The sequence below is a fragment of the Myodes glareolus genome, chromosome 9 (genome assembly GCF_982192425.1).
Source record: "Myodes glareolus chromosome 9, mMyoGla1.1, whole genome shotgun sequence".
Taxonomy (NCBI): domain Eukaryota; kingdom Metazoa; phylum Chordata; class Mammalia; order Rodentia; family Cricetidae; genus Myodes; species Myodes glareolus.
The window spans coordinates 24,988,617-25,014,162 of NC_142034.1; the positions used below are offsets into that span (position 1 = coordinate 24,988,617).

At 46.2% G+C, this 25,546-nt stretch overlaps 1 protein-coding gene across 1 annotated transcript; it reads left to right on the plus strand.

The window, feature by feature from the left end:
- Positions 1–3,934: 3,934 nt before the first annotated feature.
- Cwc25 (CWC25 spliceosome associated protein) lies at positions 3,935–24,850 on the plus strand. The gene is made up of 10 exons (XM_087910039.1): positions 3,935–4,105; positions 7,570–7,742; positions 12,628–12,864; positions 15,497–15,566; positions 16,763–16,890; positions 17,580–17,643; positions 18,738–18,919; positions 20,204–20,293; positions 22,395–22,556; positions 23,054–24,850. The coding sequence occupies exons 1-10, from the start codon at positions 4,088–4,090 to the stop codon at positions 23,166–23,168; spliced, it is 1,239 nt and encodes a 412-aa protein (XP_087766165.1). The 5' UTR covers positions 3,935–4,087; the 3' UTR covers positions 23,169–24,850.
- Positions 24,851–25,546: the final 696 nt, after the last annotated feature.

A 25,546-nucleotide genomic window follows, 5' to 3' on the forward strand; every position in this document is an offset into this window, starting at 1 on the left:
ATCAAGGGAGCCTCTGTTTCCTTCTAGGCTGGGGAGATGAGACGGGCCCATATTTGTCCATCCTCCCTTGGCAGGGACAGGGATTAAACCCGTGGTCTAGTGCATGACAACACCAGCGTTCTGCACTGACCAGCCTCTCCAGCTGGCACTAGGTACTACAAGCTCAATCCCCAACAAAATACTGCTCCCAGGTACCAGTAGGCTCCTAGCTCAGAAGCTGGGAAGGGAGCTGTGCATGACAACCTGAGTTAGATTCCCAGCACCTACAGGGTAGAAAGAGGGTAAGTACTGACTTGTTGCACGAATAATAAAAATCCAGAGATAGATATAGGGGTTCAAGCTGAAGATCAGAGAAGCAGATGAGTAATCCTCAGACTCCACACTCTTCTGAGTTCCTGTCTCTTCCCCTTCATATTCCTCTCTCCGCCCAGCCATATCACTCCAGTCTATACCTCCCTAGTGCTGGGATTAAAGGCATGTGAGCCCAAGTACTGGGATCACTTTTGTGTGAGCTCTGATTTCTCTTTTAGCACAGCCCAGGGTGGCCTTGAACTCACAGAGCTCCGTCTGCCTCTGTCTCCAGAGTCCTGGGATTAAAGGTGTGTGCTACCACTCCCTGGCCTGTATAACTGACTAGTGTAGCTGCTGTGCCCTCTGATCTTCAGGCACGCTTTATTTATTAAAACACAAATCCCCTATACTGACTGCCACAAATTGTTCTCTGGCTGCTATATGTGCTCTGTGGCTGCTATATGTATGCTCATATACCCATATGCATACATATGCTCAAACACAATAGACATAGAGAAAACAAACCCAAATAAACAAAGGCAAAAATACAGATGAAATCAGCCGTGGGACCCTCGCTGGATGTGGTAACACACACTTGTAATCCCGATACTTAGGCGCTGGAAATGGGAAGACCCACGCAACTAGGAAGCCAGACTAGGTTACATAGTGGGAGTGGGTTCCAAGCCAACAAAGACTATAGACAGACCCTGTATCAAGTCTCAAAAATAATAAATAATTTCCCTGGATTATTTTTATCCTCTCTAAAAAACAAAACAAAACAAAACACCACATCCCTAACTTGTTTTGTTTTGTTTTTAAGAGAGGGCCCATCCTGGAACTCGCTCCTGCAGACTGCTAGGCTGGCCTCGAACTCACAGAGATTCACCTGCCTCTGCCTCCAAGGGCTGGGATTGAAGGCGTGTGCCACCACTGCCTGGCAACAAAATCCTAACATTTTAAGTGGGCCTGGGTGTTTTGTCTCTAATCTCAGCTAGCCAAGAGGCTGAGGCAGATGGATACAGGGTCAAGTCTAAACTGGCCCACAGGGAGACTTTGTCTAAAGAAAAAAAGTCCAGGGACATAGGACTGTAGCTAGATGATAAAAGCATAGAGAATTTAGTTAGCATATTTGAAACTTTAAGTTCAATTCTTAGTTCTAAAGCACTAAAACCTACCATCATATATACATCTCCTTCCTACACACAATTCATTAGGGAGTAGCAGGGAGCAAGATGACATCGGGGTGATTATTCGCCCAAATCACAGGATTTTCTGTTCATGATGTCCGATGGCCATTTCCTTTTCAACCAGTTGTCATTCTTTTTTGTTCCCATCATGATTCTTGGTGGCCAAGAAAAGCCAAAGCAGAAGATAAACACAGGCTTGAGAGACTCGCGAACAGGAAGCTCCCCAGGGCATTAGTGTGGGTGGAACCAGCTCATAGTGAGTCACCATAAGTGGACAAGGAAGAAGACTATGACAAGGTGAGGGGGTATAGCTCAGGGGTAGAGCATTTGACTGCAGATCAAGAGGTCCCTGGTTCAAATCCGGGTGCCCCCTTCCTTCCTAGTTCTTTTGTTCCCATTAGTGGGAGTAAGACTCAGTGTCATTAAAAAGAACAAGGAACTTGTATATTTGGTCTGCTGGACAAGATATGAGCCTGCCTGTGCTATGGACAAGAACTTTCAAGCCATTCTTGCCCTGAAATACATGTTCCTCTCATTTTTCAAGGGACCAACAAAACAAAGTCACCATACCCCTCCACTTGAGTTTCAGTTAACACAAGGTCCCTGTACTGGGGCTCTAGCTCAGTGGTAAAGCACTAGCTTAACATTTGGGAGGCCTTGTGTAAGACTGGACCCTGAAAAGAAAGGAAGACTATATATAGATATCTCTTCTCCTCCTCCTCTTCTTTCTTTCCTTATTTCATTTTTTCTTTTCTATTTTTGCAGCCCTAGCTATTTGAAATTTGCTATGTAGACCAGGCTGGTCTCAAATTTAGAGAAATCCAACTGCCTCCTAATAGTTGAGATTACAGGATAGTCTCTAGAACTACGGAGAAGCACTGTCTAAAAATACCAAAAAAAAAAAAAAGAAAGAAAGAAAGAAAAAGAGTTGAGATTAAAAACATGCAACAACACTCAACACCACCACCATTTTTTTTTTTAAGAGTGTGTGTGTGCCAGGCTATGGTGGCACGTCTTTATCCTAGCACTCGGGAGACAGAGGCAGGCGGATCTCTTTGAGTTCGAGGCCAGCCTGGTCTACAAGAGTTAGTTCCAGGACAGGCTCCAAAGTTACAGAATAAACCCTGTCTCGAAAACCAAAAACCAACAAAAAGAAAGTGTGCATGTAGACCGGGCAGTAGTGGCGCACACCTTTGATCCCAGCACTGGGGTGGACGCAGAGGCAGGCTGATCTCTGTGAGTTCGAGGCAAGCCTGCTCTGCATTGTTCCCAGAAAACAGTCGAGGGTTTTACAAATAAGAGACCCTGTCTCAATGACAGAAACCAAAATAAAATGAAGACTATAAGACTATAAGAAAGAAACAGAGGGGGCTGGAGAGATGGCTCAGAGGTTAAGAGCACTGCCTACTCTTCCAAAGGTCCTGAGTTCAATTCCCGGCAACTACATGGTGGCTCACAACCATCTGTAATGAGGTCTGGTGCCCTCTTCTGGCCTTCAGGCATACATGTAGACAGAATATTGTATACATAATAAATAAATATTTAAAAAAAAAAAAAGAAAGAAAGAGATAGGCAGGTTCTAAACTTGGCCAAGGATGTAACCGTGATTTCTCTCTGTCTCTTTTTGGTTTTTTGAGACACACTTTCTCTGTGTAGCTTTGGAGCCTGTCCTGGAACTTGCTCTGCAGATCAGGCTGGCCTCAAACTCAGAGATCTGCCTCCCAAATGTTTATCTCCCAAATGCTGGGATAAAAGGCATGCGCCACCACCGCGTGGTCAATCTTGGCCTTCCCTACCCCCCTCACCCCTCTCCAGGGTTTTTCTACTTAACCCTGGAACTCAATCTGTAGACCAGGCCGACCTTCACTTTACAAGGATCTGCTTGCCTCTGCCTCCCCAGAACTGGGATTAAAGGCACATGCTACCACGCCCAAGCAGCCTTTTCTTTTTTTTTAAAACCGGTTGTTTTAGACCAGGATAACCTCAAACTTTGTGCCAATGCTGGCCTCGAACCCCTAAGTGCGAAGACGATGGGAGAGTGCCACCACCTCTGACTTTTGGAATTTTGTTTGACGGTACCTATGTCTATAAAACAAGCCGGGATTGAGAGAGTTGGCCGAAATCCCTGTTTTGTTTTAAAAGTTGGTTTGGAAATCCTGGTGTAGCGGCGCTCTAGGAAGGCGGCCTAAATTGGCGGATACCGACGTCTTGCAGAGGCGCTTTTCAGGGCCCTGATGAGTTACCAAGGCAACAGAACCTTTCCTACGGCTTTTCAGCAGTTGGGGGACCTTGGAAGAGGTGGTTACGTGAAGGGACCAAAGTGGGACCACCTAAGCCCTTGAGTGGGTAGAAACTACACAGGACTCTAGCTAGTCACGTCGACTTAGGGCTAGCACCCGAACGTCATCGCTCCGAGACGCTGACGCAGTACGTGACGCCGACGCAGTACGTGACGCCACTCCCGGAAGTGCGGTCTAGAGCGGGCGGGGAAAGGGCAGCTGGTTCCTTTAGGGATTAGGTCCTGCGAGGCGGTCTCAGAAGTGGGACCGTTCCTCTCCATCTTCGCTGAATCTTTCAGGTCCACGGACTGAGGAAACGTCTCCACCGTCATGGGAGGCGGAGACCTGGTAAGTGCCGGAGGCCTGGGCGGTTAGGATTTAGGCCCGAGACCCACTGGCGTCGGGGACGGAAACTGGCAGGGGTGCGGTGGAAGTCGGGGGTAGCAGTGGGTAACCCTGGTACTGAGGTCTTGTTTTCAACACAAGGGGGTGGTAAACCTGAAGACAGACGCATTAGTTAAGACCACGGAAGGACTGGGATGAGACTTGGGAAGATGTGCGCCAAGTGATGTCTGCTGGTGTCTGTGTTTGATGATTGACGGGGGACAGGGGACTTCCAGGCGGGGAAGTCGAGTTAGGGAGAGGGACAGTTGGACTCATGGTACGGAAGGAGGCAGATCTTAGTACACAGACTTTATTTTGTGTATGTTATCTTGGAACATAGCCCCTTTTCTTAGCTAGGCGTTTACTCATGTATCGTGGACCTGGACTGTCGGAGGATGGGCTCCGGTCCTCCCGGATTCTGAACTGTGCTGTTTGGAGGAGTCCATTTTAAATCTTGTCCATCATTGTTTCATCCCCTGCATCAGTGTTTTGCTTTGATCTGTGACACGGCAGCTGTCTTCTGTATTTATATATTTTATTTAAAGGCTAAGTGGCAGTTGCTTTTTAAGTCGTGTAGTTCATTTGTGGGGAACTAATGCCTTAATAAAGTGGAAGTATGTACGAGGCACAGAGCTAGATTAGAAAACGATTGAGCTTCTCAAAGTGAAACCAATTGAATCAATAAATGTATTGGTTTAGATATCTATCCATTAGGCTGAGTTTGCCAGGTATCCTTAATTTGATCAAGTTCCAGGACTCCATCAAAGTTGGTTTAGTTTAGTATATTCTTCATGTAACTGTGTTGATGGACAATGTATTAATTTGTTTCTCTGATGCTGTGATCAAACCAAAAGCAGCTTTCAGAGGAGAGGGCTTATTGCATCTTGCAGGTTAGAGTCCATCATTAAGGTAAGCCAGGGAGGAGCAAAGTAGTAACCTGGAGGCGGGAACTGAAGCAGAAACCATGGAGGAGTGCTGCTTACTGGCTTGCTTCCCTTGGCTTACTCAGCTACCTTCCTTAAACAGCTCAGGCCCACCTACACAGGGATGGCACCACCCACAGTGGGCTGGGCCCTCCTATATCAATTAGCAATCCAGAAAATGCACCCACGAACATTCCCACAATCTGGTGGAGGCAGTTCCTCTATTGAAGTTGACAACTAAAACTAGTCATCCCTGACAGGACAGCACTAATCTAGAAATTCTTTTCTTTCTTTCTTCCTTTTTTTTTTTTTTTTTGGCTTTTCGAGACAGGGTTTCTATGTGCAATGGTGTGAAGGTGTCAGATTGCCCAGGGACTAGATTTACACACACTTATGAGCTGCCCCATGGATGCTGGGAATTGAACCCCGGTCCTCTGGAAGAGCAGTCAGTGCTCTTAACCACCGAGCCATATCTCCAGCCCTAATCTAGAAATTCTTAACCTCAGAGATATTGGCAGTTTGGGCTAGATAATTGTGCGGTGGTGGGGCTGTCCTGCACATTGTATATTCAGCAGCCTCTAGCCACAAGCTGCCATTAGCACTCGAATCTCCCTCAGTTGTGACATCTACAAATTTCTCCAGACATGATTGTCATCTGTGCCCTGGGATGGAAAGGAGGACGTTTGTAGGACAAAGTAAGGGTGTGGGTGGTGGCGAAGAAAGTCCTGCTCAAAAGAGAATGTAGGAAGGAAGGAAGAAGGAAGGAACAACCTGGTAAAGAGGGAACGGCAGTTAAGGGCAAAGAAAGCAAGCAGATGGATGGTACATGCCTTTAGTTCCAGAACTTGGGACTAAAGTATAGTCAGTAAGAGCTCAAGTTTGAGGGTAGCCTGAGCTAGACAGCAAGGTCCTGGCTTGCATGCATGTGTGCATGCCCACACACACCTCTGTTCTCGCTGACTTCGTGCTTTGTGCCTGCAAGGTACCTTGTGTATTTGGTCTCATTTGGTCTTAACTGGTCTCCAGTTTTGCGCCTCTCCCATCCATCCTTCACATGATAGCTGGATGTGCTCTTGCCTGCATCTTTTCGGTTCTTGCTTCCTGCCATAGATGAAGTTCAGTTCCTTCACATACCGGTAAAGGATTTGGTCTGACCAGGTGGTGGTGACACCTGCCTTTAATCCCAACCCTTGGGAGGCAGAGACGGGCGAATCTCTGTGAGTTTCAGGACAGGCTCCAAAGCTACACAGAGAAACTCTTTCTTAGACACAACAACAACAACAACAAAGAAGCTCCCTTCTTAGCGGCTTTATCTCATACCCTCCTCCATTAGCTCTTACGCCACCTCTGGCCACAGTGAATTATTCATGCTATGTTCTTTCTCATCTCCGGGACTGTAGATGTGAGACCAGTTCCTCTTACAGTGCTTCCCAGTCACCAGCTATTTTATAGTCATCCTTATATGCCGCTTCCTCAGGGAAACTTCCTACGATTACAGCTTGAAGCAAAGTAGTGAGGAGAGAGGGGAGAAGCATTCATTGAAGGGGGCGGGGAAGAAACCAGGGAAATTCCTGAGAAGGGAAGTTGAACAAGGTCCAGGCACATTGTAAGCATAGTGTAGGCACAGGAGTGAAGTGTACTCAATAAAAAGAAAGATGTTTGAACTCCCTGGCAATGGTGGTGCAGCATTTGGGAGGCAGAGGCAGGCAGATTTCTGTGAGTTCGAGGCCAGCCTGGTCTACAGAACTAGTTGCAGACCAGCCAGGGCTGCACAAACCCTATCTCAAAAAACCAAAAGGAAAGAAAGAAAGAAAGAAAGAAAGAAAGGAAGAAAGAAAGAAAGAAAGAAAGAAAGAAAGGGAGAGAGAGGGGAGAGAGAGAGAGAGAGAGAAAGAAAGAAAGATGTTTGTATAAGAATGAATGTTCTGGGTGGCTGGAGGGATGGCTCAGGGTTGAGAACACTGGCTGCCCTTCAAGAGGACCCAGGTTCAATTCTCAGTACCCACATGGCAGCTAAGAATGGTCTGTAACTCCAGTTCCAGGGAGATCTGATGCCCTCACACAGACATACATGCAGGCAAAAACCCAATGCACATTAAAGAAGAGAATGAATGTTCTGCTCCAGTGAACCGTGTCACCCTTCAAAGTGGACCTCTTCCTCCTTGCCCCAGTCCTCCTGTCTTGCTATTGTCATCTCCCATTTGAAGCATGGCAAGTGGAGTTAAAGACATTTCCCACAACCTCATGCGTGCTAGGCAAGTACTTTAGCATCGAGCTGCATCCCCCACCTGCCATCTTGCCTTCCCTTCCTGAGAAGGTGAGTGAGGCACGGTGGGATGGTTAATTCTAACTGTCTTCTTGATATAATCCAAAGTCACCTGGAGAGAGAAACTCAGTGAGCGTTGTCTGCATTGGCTTGGCCTGCGGATATGTCTGTTGGGGATTATCTTATCCCCTCTGCCTACCGCCCTCTGAATCCTTTCCTCCCTCCGTCCACTCACACAGAACCTGAAGAAGAGCTGGCACCCACAGACCCTTCGAAATGTGGAGAAAGTGTGGAAGGCAGAGCAGAAACATGAGGCCGAGCGGAAGAAGATTGAGGAGCTGCAGCGGGAGCTCAGGGAGGAGAGAGCTCGGGAAGAGATGCAGCGCTACGCTGAGGATGTTGGGGCTGTCAAGTAAGCACGGAGCTGGATGTTCGATGCATGCCTGATGCAGGAGCTGCAGAGTGGTTAAGTGATTCTGATGTGGGTTTTGGAGCCTGACCAACTCGACTCTAAGATTGGCTTTGTGTGGCTTAGGTTGTGTGCCTGAGAGGCCTGGAGCCTTGCGTATCTCGGTCCTCTAGTCTGGAAGGGTTGTTGAGGACTAAATGCGAAAACATGTAACCAACTTAGTGTAGACCGTGCTCCCACAAGATGGTTGACACATAATGATGGTTTGACTGAGAGTCGCTGTCTTCATGCTGCCGGAGGCCTCTGTGAGTGTATTGCAAGCACATGTTCTTGGGGGCAGTGAGGTTAGTGGAAATAAGTAGATAGGGTATCTGTCAGTAAAAAGCCTTGTGGTGGCTGTAGACAGTCATGCTGAATTTTACCTTTGGTCACTTTCTTATACAATTCGGGGTAATAGTAGATAATTACCCTAATCATCTCATGAAATAAAGGGGGAGAGTATATGTCGAGAAGATAAAAAGCATAAAATGTACCCTATAGTGCATTCCTAAGTCAGAATGATAAACAGTAGAGATTGAAGTCAAGTCACCTCTACTGTTCCCCTTGTTCGTGTTTCATGGGCAAGCCTTCTGAGTGAAATGTGGCTTACTTTCCCCATGGGATATCATAGGGGTTGCCTTCCCTTCATGGCAAAAGGATTTGTTACATACACAGTTGTGAGTGAGACTTAGTTTCAGTACATGGACATCATGGCCCCTTAAGTAGGGGAAAGTCCTATTTTTTCAGGAAATGTGTCAGGGAGGTTCTGATGTTTTACAGTGAATGAGGTTTTATGGAGCTTTTAAATTAAATACAATGTATTTAAGGAATGGTGATGGTAACTGTTAATTGTGAAATTTGACAGAATACAGAATCCCCTAAGATGGGCCTCTGGGCACACCTGTGGGGGTTATCTTCATTTTGTTAGTTAAGATGGGAAGACTCACCTTGATTGTGGGCAGAATTATTCCTGCGCTGCTGATCTGATTCAGCAAGCTGAGTGCTTGACTGTAGATTCAGTGTGCCTAGCTGAGTTAGCCCTGCGGCCCTGATTTCCCTGCCATGATGAGAGTGTTTAGCATAAGAACACAAAAATAAAACAAAACAGGCATTAATACAAAAATAGAACAAGAAAATGAATTAGCAGGGTGGTGATGGTGCATGCCCTTAATCCCAGCACTTGGGAGGCAGAGGCAGACAGATCTCTGAGTTTAAGGCCAGCCTGGTCTACAGAGTAAGTTTCAGGATAGCCAAGGCTATGCAAAGAAACCTTCTCTTGAAAAAAAACAAAACTGGCCTTGTTGTGGTGGTGCATGCCTTTAATCCCAGCACTCCTGAGGCAGAGACAGATCTCTGAGTTCAAGACCAGACTGGTCTACAGAGGGAGTTTTTCAGGACAGGCTCCAAAAACTACAAAGAAACCCTGTCTTGAAAAACCAAAAGGAAAGAAAGAAAGAAAGAAAGAAAGAAAGAAAGAAAGAAAGAAAGAGAAAGAAAGAAAAGGAATTCCCCCCCCCCCCCCATACAGGGATTCTCTATAGCTTTGTAGCTTTGGAGCCTGTCCTGGAACTAGCCCTTGTAGACCAGGCACCACCACCTGGCCACTTTTTTTAAATTTTTTATTTTGGGACTGTTGAGATGATTCACTGGTTAAGAGATCTTGTAGAGAACCGGGTTTGATTTTCAGTACACACACTGGCTCACAACCATCTGTAATGACTTGTAATTTCCAGTTCCAGAATATCTGACACCTTATGGCCTCTGAGAGTACTACACACATGTGGTGCACATACATGCAGGCAAAATACATAAAATTTAATCTTTTAAAAAGTACAGGCAGGGAGGGCCACACAGTGGTGATGCACGCCTTTAATCCTAGCACTTAGGAGGCGGAGGCAGGTAGATCTCTGTGAGTTTGAGGTCAGCCTGGTCTACAGGACAACCGGGGCAATGCAGAGAAACCCTGTCTCAAGAACACAAAAACAGCAACAAAAAAGGGCAGATGGGTCTCACTGTAGCTCAGACTCGCGATCCCTGCTCAGGCTCCTCTTGTTGGTATTGCAGGTCATCTGTCACCATGCTCAATTTTTTTTTTTTAAAGTTTGAGAACAGACAATTTATTACAAGTTTAAAACCAAGGCAGACAAAACTATAAATCTCCCAGTTGCCTGGAGATGGAGAATGAAGAAAAGAAGGGGGAAAAGGCCATGCTGTTTGGGATAAGCCAACATGGAGGTCAGCTTCATGGCTGGTCACAGCCGTAAGGTGGGGAGGGGATCTTTGGAAAGCAGGTCAGGCAGCCCTGAGAGCTAGAGAAGGCAAACTTAGGTCTGCAGCATCAGAGGAAAAGACAAAAGAGAACTCAGGACTCAGAAAGGCAGGCTGCCCACCCTGCAGTACCTCACGGCAGCCGCTAGGGACTCCTCACCCCACCCCGCTTTTGTAGCTGATTTACTTGGCCATTTGGCTGCTTTGGATGCTTTGTATAATGATGATATGCTTTGACTTTCTCCAGTTGAACACCATTATGGGTCAAGTGATCTTCTCTGCACTGCTCTTAGAGCAAAGAGGACGTCTCATACATATAATGTTATACATCTCCAAATCCTTCCGGAACTGAGGATCAAATCCAACTCCTCAAACATGCTAGACAAGCAGTAGTCTACCACAGAGCAATAGAGGATCTCTTTAGTATTTGCTGATGCTGTTACATGGTTGCAGTTCCTAGACAGTGGTTGGATCCTTGCATTAAATAGATAAAGATGGGGCTGGAGAGGTGGCTCAGCGGTTAAGAGCATTGCCTGCTCTTCCAGAGGTCCTGAGTTCAATTCCCAGCAACCACATGGTGGCTCACAACCATCTGTAATGCGGTCTGGTGCCCTCTTCAGGCCTGCACGTAGACAGAATATTGTATACAGGAACCAGGTATACATGTGGTGCACATATACACAGAAGTCAAGTTGTCGTTTCTGACTTTCACATGCACGCTGTGGCATGTATGACCTTCTCTGTTATACACACACATTAATGGTAAATAAACATTTTAAAGCATATTAAAACCCAGGAGCTTATTTGGTAACTGCCATGTGGCGATATACAGATTAATAGAAATGGGTTAAATTAAGATGTAAGAGTTAGCCAATAGGAAGCTAGAGGTAATGGGCCAAGCTGTGACTTAATTAATAGAGTTTCTGTGTATTTCGAGTCTAAGCTAGCTGGGACCAAACAAGCGACTCTCTCTGCAACAGTAGAGTGCTTACCTAGCATGCCCAAAACTTTTCTTTTGGGTTTGATCCCTAGTGCAGCATGAGCTGGGTGTAATCCTAGCATTCAGGTGGATAAGAAGTTAAGACTATTCCCAGCCAGCCTGGAGCTCCTGCCTGGGAGCCCTGGTCTTCACAGCTGTCAGACTCCCTCCTAGTCTGTGATTGACTTGCACAGGAGAATTAGCAAAGCCTTGATTTCCTGGAAGCCACTGTCTGTGGTACCCATTGTAAAGTATACCCTCCTTCCCAGGCTACCACAGTCTGCCGGAACCCAGCATTCAGTGTAACCTTCCATTTTGACTCCAGCAGTGTGGGCAGCTGGGCAAGCTATTTGCAGCCACAATAAATTCTTTTTTCTTGTTTATTTGTTTTTGTTTTTCAAGACAGCTTTGGAGCCTGTCATAGAATTCTCTCTGTAGACCAGGCTGGCCTTGAACTCACAGAGATCCACCTGTCTCTGCCTTCTGAGTGCTGGGATTAAAGGCATGTGCCACCACCGCCCAACCACAATCAATTCTTAATTACAGATTAATACTTTTCTAAACAGATCATTTATATCTTTTTTTTTGCCTATTAAAAGTATCTGTCATGTTTTTATTGGTTTAAATTATTTTCATTTAAAATATCCAGGGAATCCATTGCTCTCTTCTGGCCTCTGAGGGTGCCAGACACTCAGTGCACAGACATATATGCAAGCAAAACACTCATACACATAAAATTAAATTAATTTAATTAAAAAAGAAGTTCAGCATTCGGCTACTGTCTATCACGTAAGGTTCCATTTTTCACACCTTTTTGCCTTCCCACAAGGAAAGAAAGGATGTTAAGCATGTAAGCATAATGCTGTGACATCATTTAGGTCCCCCTCTTTTGTGTTAAAGCATCACTTACTTTTCTTTTGTTGTTGTTGTTTTTTGTTTGTTTGTTTTTTGTTTTTTTGAGACAGTTTCTCTGTGTAACTTTGGAGCCTGTCCTGTAACTTGCTCTAGCTCAGGCTAGACTCAAACTCACAGAGATCCGTCTGTCTCTGCCTCCTGAGTGCTGGGATTAAAGGCGTGCGCCACCACCGCCCGCCTTTTTCTCCCCCAGTGCATTCATCATTTACTTAATAGGTATCTCTAGTCATTTCTTCTTTCTTCTCAAACATGTAGCACCGCTGGGGCCACTGTGTCCAGCACAAAGATAGGCAATGAAGACAACTGCATGTGGGATTGCTGACGCTCTGGGTGCTGTTGATTGTTTTAGATTATTTTTGACATGAAGGGATAATGTATAAGCCTGGTAGTGGAGGCTGGGTAACTGAGTGGATCTCTATGCCTTACCTGAAGGATTCTGGTTTTTCCTCATTAATTGGTCTTTGTGAAAAGTATCTCTCTTCATTTATAAGCATCATTTCTTCATGTCTGCCAAGTCAGGAATGGTGCTTGGGTTACAGTAGGTATCTGCAGAGGGAGTCCAGTGCTCACCAGCTCAGGTTCTGTGTGGAGTTTGACAGGAGTCTCCATTCCCTGTGTGTGTGGGTGTGTCTGTCTGTCGGTCTATATCTGTGTTATTTATATTTATATCTTTTTTTCTTGAGCCAGGAAGAAAGAAGAAAAGTTGGATTGGATGTACCAGGGACCTGGTGGGATGGTAAACCGTGATGAGTACCTGCTGGGTCGCCCCATTGACAAGTATGTTTTTGAGAAGATGGAGGAGAAGGAAGCAGGCTGTTCTTCTGAGACAGGACTCCTCCCAGGCTCTATCTTTGCCCCTTCGGGTGCCAATTCCCTTCTTGACATGGCCAGCAAAATCCGGGAAGATCCTCTCTTCATCATCAGGTACCACTGGGGTGGAGAGGGTTCTTACAGAGATGCCGGGGGGCTCTATTTTCCACATCTCTGTCTTCATCATCGGGTACCACTGGGGCTGAGGAGGTTCTTAGAGAGATGCCTGGAGACTCTATTTTCCACATCTCTGTCTTCATTTGTGCTCTGGCTGGTGCAAAGATGCCTGATATAGGCCATATGGAAAAATACAGACAAGATTTATCCATCTCTCTTTAACCTTTAATAAAAAGGTAGAAGGCTTGGGATACCTCTGCTGTTAAGCTCCTGCAGAGGACCTGAGTTTGGATCCCAGTACCCATGTCAGGCAACTTAGAGATGTTTGTAACTCCAGCTCCAGGAAGATCCAAAGCTCTGGCACCCATGAGCACCAGTACTTATGTGCCTCGAGCTTGTAGGTTTGCACACACACACATACACACACACACACACACACACACACACACACACACACAAATTAAAGATAATAAAAAATATTATTAAAATTAAAAAGGAGGTAGAAGTAAGATGGCAAACATTTGCTCGTTCCTTGGAAATTTGTGAAACTGGTGTAGAGTTGACTATGAGGTAAATGTGCCCTCTTAACCCCCTGCTCCCTCACCATTCCCACTGCAAATGGATAGCCAGTAAATGACTCTTCATTCCTTTCTCCTTCAGCCTCCTTCTTTGCTTTTTTATTTTTGTTTATTCCTGGATGTGTGTGTGTGAAGTGTGGTTAATATATGTAGGTGCCTGTGTATGCTTACCCATCTGTGGAGGCTAGAAGTCAACATTAATGCCTTTCTCAATCACTCACCTTATTTGTATGTGTACGAGTGTGCACACATGTGTATACATACCATGGTATATGTGAGGAGGGATACTGTTGGGGGTTGGGTCTTTTCTCCTACCTGTGAGCCTTAGGAATTTGAACTCAGCAACTGGGCTTGGCAGCAAGTTCATTTAACAATTCTCTACCAAACCCTCTCTGCATTACTTTTTGAGACAGGACAAGGTCTTTTTGCCAAACATGGGGCTTGCTAGCCAACACGGAGCTTGCTGATTCATCAGCACTGGCCAGCAAGCCCCAGGATCGTCCTGTTGCTGCCTCCAGAGCACTAGGATTATGGCCATGTGCCGCTCTGCTCAGCTTTCTGTACCGTTGTTACTGGCTTTGAGATAGGGTCTTAACTATGCAGCCTTGGTTGGCCCAAATGCTGGGATTAAAGGCATGTGCTGCCACACGTGACTCTCATAACTTTTTTACGTGGGTCTGGGAGGTGGGAGTTTAGGTCCTTATGCTTGTGTGGCAAGCACTTTGCTGACAGAGCCATCTTGCTACCCATTTTTGCTTGTCTGTTTCTTTGAGACAGGGTCTCATGTAGTTCGGGCTAGCCCCCACCCTGTAGCTAAGTGTTACTGAACTCCTCTCTAACGAGTGTCACCATGCCTGGCTTTGTGATTTATTGAGACAGTAGCCTTGGCTCAGCATCTTCTCCCCTCAGTGTTGGGTTCTGCGCTGTCACGCCAGCTCTTCATGAACGTTTGCTTGGTATCTCTTGTGTATGGGTGGGGTTTTTTTGTTGTTGTTTTTTTTAAATTTATTTATTAGGTATACAGTGTTCTGTGTGTCTGTATGCTTGCAGGCCAGAAGAGGGCACCAGATCTCATTACAGATGGCTGTGAGCCACCATGTGGTTGCTGGAAGAGCAGTTAGTGCTCTTCACCTCTGAGCCATCTCTCCAGCCCCTGTGTATGAGTGTTTTGTTGGCATGTGTATCTGTGTACCGTGTGCATGCTTGGTGCCTACAGAGGCCAGAAGACTGGAGTTACAGCTGGTTGTGAGCTGCTATGTGGGTGCTGGAAATTGAACCCAGGTCCTCTTGAAAAGGAGCTAGTGCTCTTAACTGCTGAGCCATCTCTCCAGTTCCCAGCACAAATGTGTGTGTCGTACACTCACTTCTCAAAAGAAGAACCACTGTAGCCAGGCAGTGGTGGCACAGGCACATGCCTTTAATCCCAGCAGAGGCAGGTGGAGCTCTGAGTTCGAGGCCAGGCTGGTCTACAAATCAAATTCTAGAACAGTGAGGACTGTCTGTTGCACAAAGAAACCCTGTCTCAAACCCCCACTCCCCCCCCCCAAAAGAGCCATTATGTGTACATGTGTGTGTGGCGCGCACCCCCCCACCCCACACACTCCTCAAAAGAAGAACCATCCTGTTGTCTTGATTTCGCAGATGATGAGGCTGTTTTTTTGGTAAGTGGTGAAGGTTGTTTTGAAATGTTGCACTTAGTGAATTCCAATCCACACCCTATTTCTTCACCATGAGGGAAGCTTTGACACCAAAGCCAAATGAGAAGCAGATTGACCTCACCATCATCCACTGCACTGTCCCTGCCCACATCATGTTCTTCAGTACTTGCTGGAGCTTTGCGCCTTCTCCACCGTTCTCTGTAAATTTACCGTCAGTGTAAACTCTGTCTGTGCAGTTTTTGTTTCGTTTGATTTGAGGCAGGTTCTCGCTGTGTAGCCCTGGCTTGCCTGTGCACGAGTTTTGAAAGTGGTTATTAAATAGAATTTGGTGAGGAGGATAACACAATTCCCTTTGCAAAAGAAAGAGTCACTCAAATTTTTTCTTCTATTTAGAAAGAAAGAGGAAGAGAAAAAAAGAGAGGTACTGAACAATCCTGTGAAAATGAAGAAGATCAAAGAGTTGGTAAGTCATCCATCAATATGCGCTTAGATGGGACTGGGGTGTGTTTGCCTGCACGGGCGTCTGCACTGTGTGAGTTTGTGGTACCTGAGGAAGCTGGCAGCGGGCATCGGATCTCCTGGAACTGGAGTTACAGATGGTTGGGAGTCGCTCTGTGGATGATAGGAATTGAACCCTGATCCTCTAGAAGAGCAGTACCTGCTCTTAAGTGCTGAGCCTTCTCTCTAGCCTCTCCTTTAATTTTTTAGCACCAGACCACCTTTCCATTTCATCTCAGGCAAGTAGCCTGGTTTTTCTAACCGCTTTTCTGTGTTCTTGAGTCAGGACTTATTTTGTAGCTTAGACCAGTCTGGAACTATAATCCTCTTTTCTCAGCCTGAGTCGTAGGATTACAAGGCTTAAATATTTTTTTTTGTTTTTGTTTTCTTTTTCAAGACAGGGTTTCTCTATTTAACAGCCTGGAATTCACTCTGTAGACCAGGCTAGCCTCCAACTCAGAAATCTGCTTTTTCCTTGCCTCTGCTGGGATTAAAGGCGTGCGCTACCACCACCTGGCTCAATTTTATTTATTTATTTATTTATTTATTTCACGACAGGGTTTCTCTGTGTAACACCCCTAGCTGTCCTGGAACTAGCTCTTGTAGATCAGGCTGACCTCGAACTCACAGTGATCGCCTACCTCTGTCTTCCAAGTGCTGGGATTAAAGACATGCGCCACCACCGTCCGGCTATCAGTTTTTGTTTTTTTACATACTATCTCTGGATGATTTTATGCTTCCTTAACTTAATAGCTCAATTTATTTCCTTTTGATTGGGAAAAAGCTACATGTCTTCAGTTCCTATTTTTCTTTTATTGCATTTACTTGTGTATGGGTTTTTGTGCCATGGCATATGAGTGGTCCTGAGAATTGAACTCAATTTGTCAGGCTTGGTGGCAAGTGCAGTTAATCAGTGATTCACAGGCTTGCCAGAGGTACACAGTGAGTCTTTGTCTCAAAATAATAATAGTAATAATAATAATTTTAAAATGTGGATTCCTTGCTCACTTACCAGATAGTTATTTTTAGGGTGTCTAGGACATCTGTGCCCAACATGGGTGCCCTGACAATGCCCTGGACCAGTTTGTGTGTGAGCCCTTCCCTACACCAGGTAATAATGGGTCTCAGAGATCTCATGTGGTTGTGTTCTGGACATTCCAGTTGCAAATGAGTCTGGAAAAAAAGGAGAAGAAGAAAAAGAAGGAGAAGAAAAAGAAGCACAAGAAACACAAACATAGAAGCTCCAGTAGTGATCGCTCCAGCAGCGAGGATGAGCACAGCCAGGGCAGGTGGGCAGATGGTGCCAGGGCAGGTGGGCAGATGGTGCCAGGGCAGGTGGGCAGATGGGTGCCAGCCTCCCTCAGCAAGACTTCTTACCCATTCACTCATCCATCCCAGGGAGGCGCTGAGCGCCAGGCACTGGGGTTTCCATGAGGCACGTGCAGATGTGCGCTCAGTACTGCATAGCTGGCCTCTGACATTAAGAGTTCTTTGGAGAAGCTAAGTCTTTGTCTCCTGGTGCACTCTTGGATAGTCTGGCCTTCGCCTCCCAGATCTTAGGGCAGAGCTCCTGACAAGACTGTTTTATATCAGTTTGAGTCTTCGGGACTGGAGGGAGTTTTCTGTAGACTCTCTCCCTCTTTTTTTAAAAATGGATTAATGGGACCGTGTGGGCCCATTCTGCGTCTTGCCGCAGGGACAGTCGGCTCTGTGGCTGCTGACTCACGATTAGTCCCAGGAATAGCAGCATGAGGTGAGAGGAGAATGTGCAGGCGCTGAGGCTGAGAGCTCTGCCCACAGCTTTTCACAGGAAAAACTTGACTGCGCTGATGTCTTCCAGCCAAGACAGTCCAAATAGAGAAGGGCGCTGCCAAGCGATGACTGTAGTAGCCGGGGCGGGGCCAGGCTGCGCTTCTCAGCAGCGGGTCAGGCTGGACTTTTCTGTTTCAGTGAATGCGTATGTGTTTTAATCTCTTAGATCGCAAAAGAAGATGGCAAATTCCTTTCCTGTTTTGTCCAAAGTCCCCGGATATGGCTTACAGGTAGAGATGTGGGCCTTTCAAAGGGACTGACTATGGGACCGTGCAGTTTGTCACTCTTGACCCCTGCACACAGCGGGGCAGTTTGGAGAGTGGAGGCTGGGACTGCTGGAGACCAAGCCTGCTCCTCATCCTTGAGCCTTTCGCCTCTCTCTGAGAAATCACTAGTGGAGCTCTTACCTTCCTTCCAAGAACTGCAGATAATTGACATGAAATGTCTACATTTTAATGACTTTTGACCAAAAGACGTCCCTCACTTTTTTAATTTTTGTGAGGTGCTTGGGATGGACCCCTGGGTTTGCTTATGCTAAGCCAATGCTTTATGAGTGAACTGTGACCTCAACTCTTGGTTCACTCACTCACTCACTCACTCATTCATTCATTTGCTTATTGGATTATTTTGAGACTGTATAGCCCTGAAAGGCCTGGAACTTACCTGCCTCTGCTTCCCAAGTCTGGGATTAAAGATGTGAGCTCTGGGCTCTTGTTTGCTTGTTTGGTTGTTTCTTGAGACAGAATCTCAAAAATTCTGAATTCGGGCCTGGAGAGATGACTTAGTGGATAAGAGCACTGGCTGCTCTTCCAGAGGTCCCAGGTTCAGTTCCCAGCAGCCACATAGCAGCTCACAGCGTCTGTAACTCCAGTTCTAGGGGAGGACACCCATGGCATAACACCAATGCACATTAAAAAAAAAAATTAATTCTGAATTCTTCTGTATCCTGAACAGACATGGAAGGAAGGTAACTCTTGGCTTTTCTGAATAGAATTTCCATACGTAGTTCAAATTGTTCTCAAACTTGATCTTCATGCCTTTGCCCCAGCTTGTCTTTTTTTTTTTTTTTTTTTTTTTTTTTTTAAGACAGAGTCTCAGAATGTAGCATAAGCTGGCCTGAATTTACAGTCCTCTCCCCTTAGCATTCTGAGTACTAGGATTCAGGTATGCCCCGCCTCCCTACACCTCATGCGGCTGCATAGCCATCTCACCTACTCTTGGCAGTTTAGAGACTCTCGTTCATTCTTTGCCTTGCTGTACTGCATTTCTGTTTGAGCAGCTAGCTTTTCCTATGGATGCTCTCGTCTCTTCCTTAATGACATAGGTGAGGGACTCTGACCGTGACCAGGGGCTGCAGGGCTCTGTGATGGCTGAGCAGAGGGGGATGAAGAACCATTCCCGCTCAAGAAGCTCCTCCCACTCCCCCCCCAGACATGTCAGCAGGAAGAGCTCCAAGGAAGAGAGGTCCCGGGACAGGAGGTCTCGATCCCCAAGGCCCAACAAACCGTGAGTGTGGGGACTCACCGGGAAATAATCTGTGACCTTAAGGGCCTGGTCCTGGCAGGTGTTTGTTTTGGGTGAAGTTCACTCTTTCCAGCACCTCACTGAAGTTACATGCAATCATAACAAATCGCATTTGTAGGACTTTATTGCTAGCAGAATTTCCCCTCGTCTTTGGGTTGTACTTTTGTTGTATGTGTGTAGCGTGTGCACACGTGTGTGGGTGGGCGCACATACACCACTCTCTACCTTATTCCGTCGAGGCAGTCTCTCCCTAAACCAAGAGCTCACTTTTCTCTCTCTCTCTCTCTCTCTCTCTCTCTCTCTCTCTCTCTCTCTCTCTTTCTTACTTTTTTTGGCAAGGCTGAAAGCTCACAATTCCCAAAAATCCTGTGTCCTTCTCACTCAGTGCTGGGAGAACTGTGTCTGGCTTGTTATGTGGGTGCTGGGATCTCAGTTCTGGTCCTCGTACTTATCTAGCAAGAAATTTTAACTACTGAGCCTCCAAAACCCCAGATTACACTTGAAATAAATTGTGTGTCTAGGGGCTGGAGAGATGACTCAGTGGTTAAGAGCACTGGCTCTTCTTCCAGAGGTCCTGAGCTCAATTCTCAGCACCTATATGGTGGCTCACAACCATCTCTAGTGGGATCTGATGCCCTCTTCTGGCATAAAGGCGTATATGCAGATAGAGCACTCATACATAAAATAAATAAACTTTTTTTTGGTGGTGGTGGTGGGGGGGGGTTTCAAGACAAGATTTCTTTGTAGCTTTGGTGCCTGTCCTGGAACTAGCTCTTGTAGACCAGGCTGGCCTCAGACTCACAGAGATCTGCCTGCCTTTGCCTCCCGAGTGCTGGAATTAAAGGTGTGCACCACTACAGCCCGGCTCAAATAAACTTTTTGGTTTGCTTTTTGTTTTTTGAGACAAGGTTTCTTTGTAATTTTGGAGCCTGTCCTGGAACTAGCTCTTGTAGACCAGGCCTGCCTCTGCCTTCCGAGTGTTGTGATTGAAGGCATGCACTACCTCGGCCCAGCTATATAAATAAATCTTAAAAAAATTGTGCGTGAGCGTACATACATATGTGTCACTGCGTGCTTCTGGAGGTCAGAGAACAATTTTATGGATTCCCATAGATTGAACTCAGGTTATCAGGCTTGGTGGCTAGTGCTATTGAGCTGTCTTTTTGGCCCCAGGCTGGATTATACTTTTAAGGAAGCTCCATTGGTTGAGGGATGTACTAATAATCCCCCAAATTAAAAGGCATGTCCCTTCTGTGTGCATTACAGGCATGCCTCTAAGGTAAACAGGAAAGAGAGAGATAGCCCATCACCTAAAAAGGAGGTCTACCAGAGGCGGCATGCTTCCGGATACACCAGGTAAGTCAGGAGCATACTAAATGTCAGGTTTTCGTATTTTAGCTTGTTTCTCCAAATGGGCATTTCTTAAAAATTGACCTCTTTAAAATCTTGTATCACAAACGATGTACAAACTATAACATGACCCTTTTAGGAGCAGCAGCTTTGGATGTCTAACCTTGTGAAGTGACGACTAATCTGGTTTGTCGCTTCCTCTATTCCCCACCCCCCCATTATAGTCTGAGGTCGGTCGTTAAGTTAGGTTGCTGACGTCTAGCTTCATCCCAAAGTGGTATACTCTTGGGTTGTACCCATGAATGTGTGTGTCCTGTATACCCCTACTCACACACGGGGAGGTCCTGGGCCAACAACCAGGTCCCAAATAAAGACAGGGAACTTATTATTATGAATGCTTGGCCTTAGTTTAGGCTTGTCCCATTAGCTTTTTTTTTTTAATTTGATTTATTTTTATTTTATGTGCACTGGTGTTTTCCCATGGGTGTTAGTTCCCTTGGAACTGGAATTACAGACAGTTGTGAGCTGCCATGTGGGTGCTGGGAATTTGAACCCGGATCCTCCAGAAGAGCAGGCAGTGCTCTTAACTACTGAGTGATCTCTCTTGTCCCCCCCCCCCCCCCCATCTCAGCTCTTTTAACTTAATTTTACCTGTTTCTATTTGTCTGTTTTGCTTCGGGATTTTTACCTTTTTTTCATTCTGTGTGTCCTACTTTCCTGCTTCCTCTGTGTCTGTCTGTCTGGCCCATGGTGTTTCCCTGGTGTCTCTTTTTCTTTCTATTTTCCCAGCCTAAATTCCTCCTCCTACTTACTCTTCTTGCCCAGAAGTCCTGCCTGTACCTCCTCCCTCTCTATTGGCCATTCAACTTTTTATTAGACCAACCAGGTATGTTAGGCAGGCAAGGTAAAACAGCTACATAATTAAACAAGTGCAACACATCTTTACTGAAACAAATACTCTGCAACATAAATGCAGCACATCTTTACATACACAAATACAACACATCTTTACATAGTTAAACAAATATTCCACAACACTCTACCTTATTCCCAGAGCCAGGTCTCTCATTGAACCTGGAACTCAATGATTTGGCTAGGCTAAATGGCCAACCAGTTCCTGGGATTTGCCTGTTTTTTCCAATTAATGCCAGGGTTACGGGCATATGTGGTTATGCCCAGATTTTACAATGTTGCTATGGATTTGAACTCAGGAACTCATTTGTGTATAGCAAGTGCTCTTACCCACTGAGACATCTCAACATCTCAATCCCCATATCCATGGGTTTTTGTTTTTGACTTTGTTGTTGTTGTTTGTCTGTGTGAGGCATTTGTCTGTGTGAGGGTGTCAAGTACCTTGGAACTGTAGTTACAGACAGTTGTGGGCTGCCATGTGGGTGTTAGGACTTGAAACTGGGTCCTCTGGAAGAGCAACCAGTGCTCCCAGCAACCTCTGAGCCATCTCTCTAGTTTCTTCCTTCCTCCTCCTCCTTCTTCTTCTTCTTCTTCTTTTTTTAATCTATAGGTTCTTAAGCTTCCTTTATGGAGTAGGAGGTAGCAACAATCCCATGGATGGCTCAGTCCTTTGTTTTGTAAGTTGTTAGTGAAGACACACTTTCTGTAAGGTTAGGTTCCTGGTTAGTTCTCAGTCTTACTGTGTTTCATACTTACTGTGTTAAAATAATTATCCTATGGGGCTGGAGAGATGGCTCAGAGGTTAAGAGCACTGACTGCTCTTCCAGAGGTCCTGAGTTCAATTCCCAGCAACCACATGGTGGCTCACAGCCATCTATAATGAGATCTGGTGCCCTCTTCTGGCATGCAAGCATACATGGAAGGAATGTTGTATACATAATAAATAAATAAATCTTTAAAAAAATTATCCTAGAAATTAAGGAGAGTGATTATGAAATCCTTCACCGAAAGTTTTCATGATTTGCTGGGAACCACCTGACAGACATCAGAAGGAAGGAAACTCACCCTGGCATGACTCTGGTCCTCTTTTCTCTTTGGAGAGCCACAAGCCTGCGGGCCTGCCTGTGTGCTGTACTGCTTGTTTGTCTTGCTAGGGAAGGGGTAGAGCCAATTGGATGGTTTCTGTGTTCCACAGAAAACTCTCAGCAGAGGAACTAGAGCGGAAACGGCAGGAGATGATGGAAAATGCTAAGTGGAGGGAGGAGGAGAGGCTCAACACCCTCAAGAAACACGCCAAGGAGGACGAGCGGGAGCGCAGACTGGAGAAGCTAGACTCTCGCTCTGGCAAGTTCATCCAGTAAGTGCTTGCTCATACCTGGGGCTCCACCTGCATGGCCTCCAGGCCGCCGGGTGGCGGTGGGGCTGCTGCTGGGGCATGCTGGTGTTCTCATCTTTGTCCAGAGACCTTGGAGCTCAGCTTGGGGCTAGTTTTGGTGCTGCTCCCAGTTTCTAGCCAGACAGTGGGGAGAGTTTTTATTTGAAATAGAAGTGGTTTTTTTCCCCAAAATCACTGAAATTCTTTGACTTTCCTTTTAAGTAAAAATTTATGGCTCAGTAAACCTTTTTCCAATGAGACTTGACTTGTTTTCTAAAAACAGATGAGTTTTCCCTTATGGACATTTAAAAACCCTGGTTCCAGATGGAGTCATTTGAAAATTGTCTGTGGGCTGAGAAGAACTTGTGTGTCTAAAGCTGCTTTCCGACGACAGTCATTTTTCTTCCAATGATGCCAGAATTGACCACTTGAAAAAATATTCTCACCGCCCCCCCATTCACCTGTCTTCTCTTCCCTAGGCGCATGAAGCTGGAAAGTGCATCTACTTCCTCCCTGGAGGACCGGGTGAAGCGCAACATCCATTCTCTGCAGCGAACGTCAGTAGCTCTGGAGAAGAACTTCATGAGAAGATGAAAACCAGGTTCTCTTACTGGTTTTCCTGAATTCTCCAGGGAGGCTGCTGACTCCTAAAATTCTCTTTATAAGAGTTCAAATAGCTTCTTCTACAGATGAAAACCACCACTGTTCAAAGTGTCCCTTGCCCATTGTCTCCTGAAACATGGTACATTCTTTAAAAACCAATGTGACTTGATTTGGGGACCCTCGGGGACATTGGCTGGATGCACTGTGGGCTTTGACTGTGTTTTAATGGATGGGCACTGGGCTGTCCTGGAAAGCTTGGCTGCTTGTCACACCTCTTCCCTCCCACCTGAACCAATGGATCAGACCTTCCAGAGACCTCTCTCCACGGCCACCCAGATAGATAGACTCTGCGTATTGGGATAAATGAGCATTGACCTTAGTTAGATTTTATGACAGAATAGCCAAGTGTCAGGAAGAGCTTGGAAGATAAAACAGTACCCCCAAAAAGTCCTATATTTGCTCTTTGAGATGTGCTAGTATAATGTGTATATGTACAAATGTATAATTTTATACATGCTTTTAAAAAAGCTAGCTTTGTGAGAACGTTTTGTTTGATGATTTTACTATGTGGAAGCCACCCTGAACCCTGTCAGGAAGTAACATGGTAAGGGGCGTGACTTACTTTTCTCTCTGTTTCTGGTGTGGGAGGAGCTTTGGGGTTAGTGGCAGAATCTAGCTGGGGTAGCTAGCCTTTGACATTTGGAGGTAACTTTGTCCTCTACACGTGTTAGGTTGCATTCATAGCTATATGCTGGCTTCAGGAAGGACACATCTGCCAAGTATGTGTGCCCTTTTGTTCCTTAGGGTTTCATATTGGGCAGCCAGTGGTGCAGGGAACAGGACCATATTGCCAGTGTGCTCGTGGAAGCTGTTGGTGGTGGTTCTGTTTGTTTGATTTGAGGCAGGGTCTCTCTCTCTCTCTCTCTCTCTCTCTCTCTCTCTCTCTCTCTCTCTCTCTCTCTCTCTCTCTGGCTTTGAACTTCCCAGGTAGCTGAGAATGACCTTGAACTTGATCCCCCCCCCCCTCAACCTCCCAAGTGCTTGTGATTACAGCCCCACACACAGCAGGTGGCTGCTGCTTCACTGTCTGTCTTTTGAGCTGGGGCCTGGCGGTGGCTGACTTGCTTTAGCCTCCTGAATGCTGGGATTCCTGGCATGAACTACATGCCTAGCTTCCTAACTTCTCTTTTATCCTGTAGTAATTTAACTAAAAATCTAAGACAAGACTCTAGGGGCCACTCCTGTGTTTTTACTGCCATTCTTTTTTCTGTTATTTCACCAGAAGCTCTCTTTTGACCAGGAAACTTCTAGGTTCCCTCATTTTAAAAAATAAACAAACCAAAAACAGATTTATCCTAGCCCAGGCTGACCTTGAACTATAGATCCTCCTGTGTTAACCTCTGGAGCTGCGATTAACAGACCTTGAGGCCCTCTTAACCCACACATTTATTCAAGCCATTACTTTCTTCTACCAGTTCCTAGTTCAGCCTAAAACGTATTTGGATTTTTATTTTCAAGCACTAAAATGCCAGGCACTGTAATTATTAAAACCGTTTCCCTCCCAGAGAATGTAACACTATTCATTTAATCACTTCATCCTGCTGCCCTGTGCTATGGGTAATTATGGTTTTTATTTTATTACTTGGTAATAAAGGCTACATTTATTTTTGTAACTGTGTAAAAAGCGAACGACCACGTGCGCGGTACTGAGTTTTCATATCCTCACACAAATGTTGACCTGTGATTTGTGTTGAATACAGAGATTCTTCGTCCAAGAAGGATTACGTAATACGCCCTGGGCGGTTTACTCAGATTTTCTGGAGCAAGAATGAGAAGATTATTAGGCTACGCGTCCGCAGGTGCTAGCGGTCTCTAAACTTGACCCTCAGTTCAGAAAAGGATAGGCGGCAGGTGGGTGGGCGCGCGGCCCATTCATAAAACCTACGATTCCCGGTCGGCTCCTCTGATTGGCCTCGGGAGAAGGGGGCGTGCCCGAGGGTGGAGCGCGCCGTCGGCCCAGGGGAGTGGGAAGGGCCACGCTTGGGTGGAGCGAGGGGGCGGTCCCTGGTTTTCCAGGCAGGACTTCCTTTTCCCAGGCCGCGTTAATCCTCTCTCCCCCGGGGTGGGGATGGTATGTCCCAGCCTCCTCGCAGGCCGGCCCCTCCACCCATCCCGAAGCTGCGGCGCTGCCGCCATCTTGATGCCTCAGGTTGAGGCAAGGCCGAAGCCCGGCTCTGGGAGGGCCTGAGCAAGGAGCCTCCCTTCGGGAGTTCCTCAAGGCTGTGCATTACCCCTTCCTCATTCCCGCGCGTGAACACGGCTGGGCTCCTTGCAGACCAGGGAGGAGGGGTGGGCGGAGCAGCCGCAGG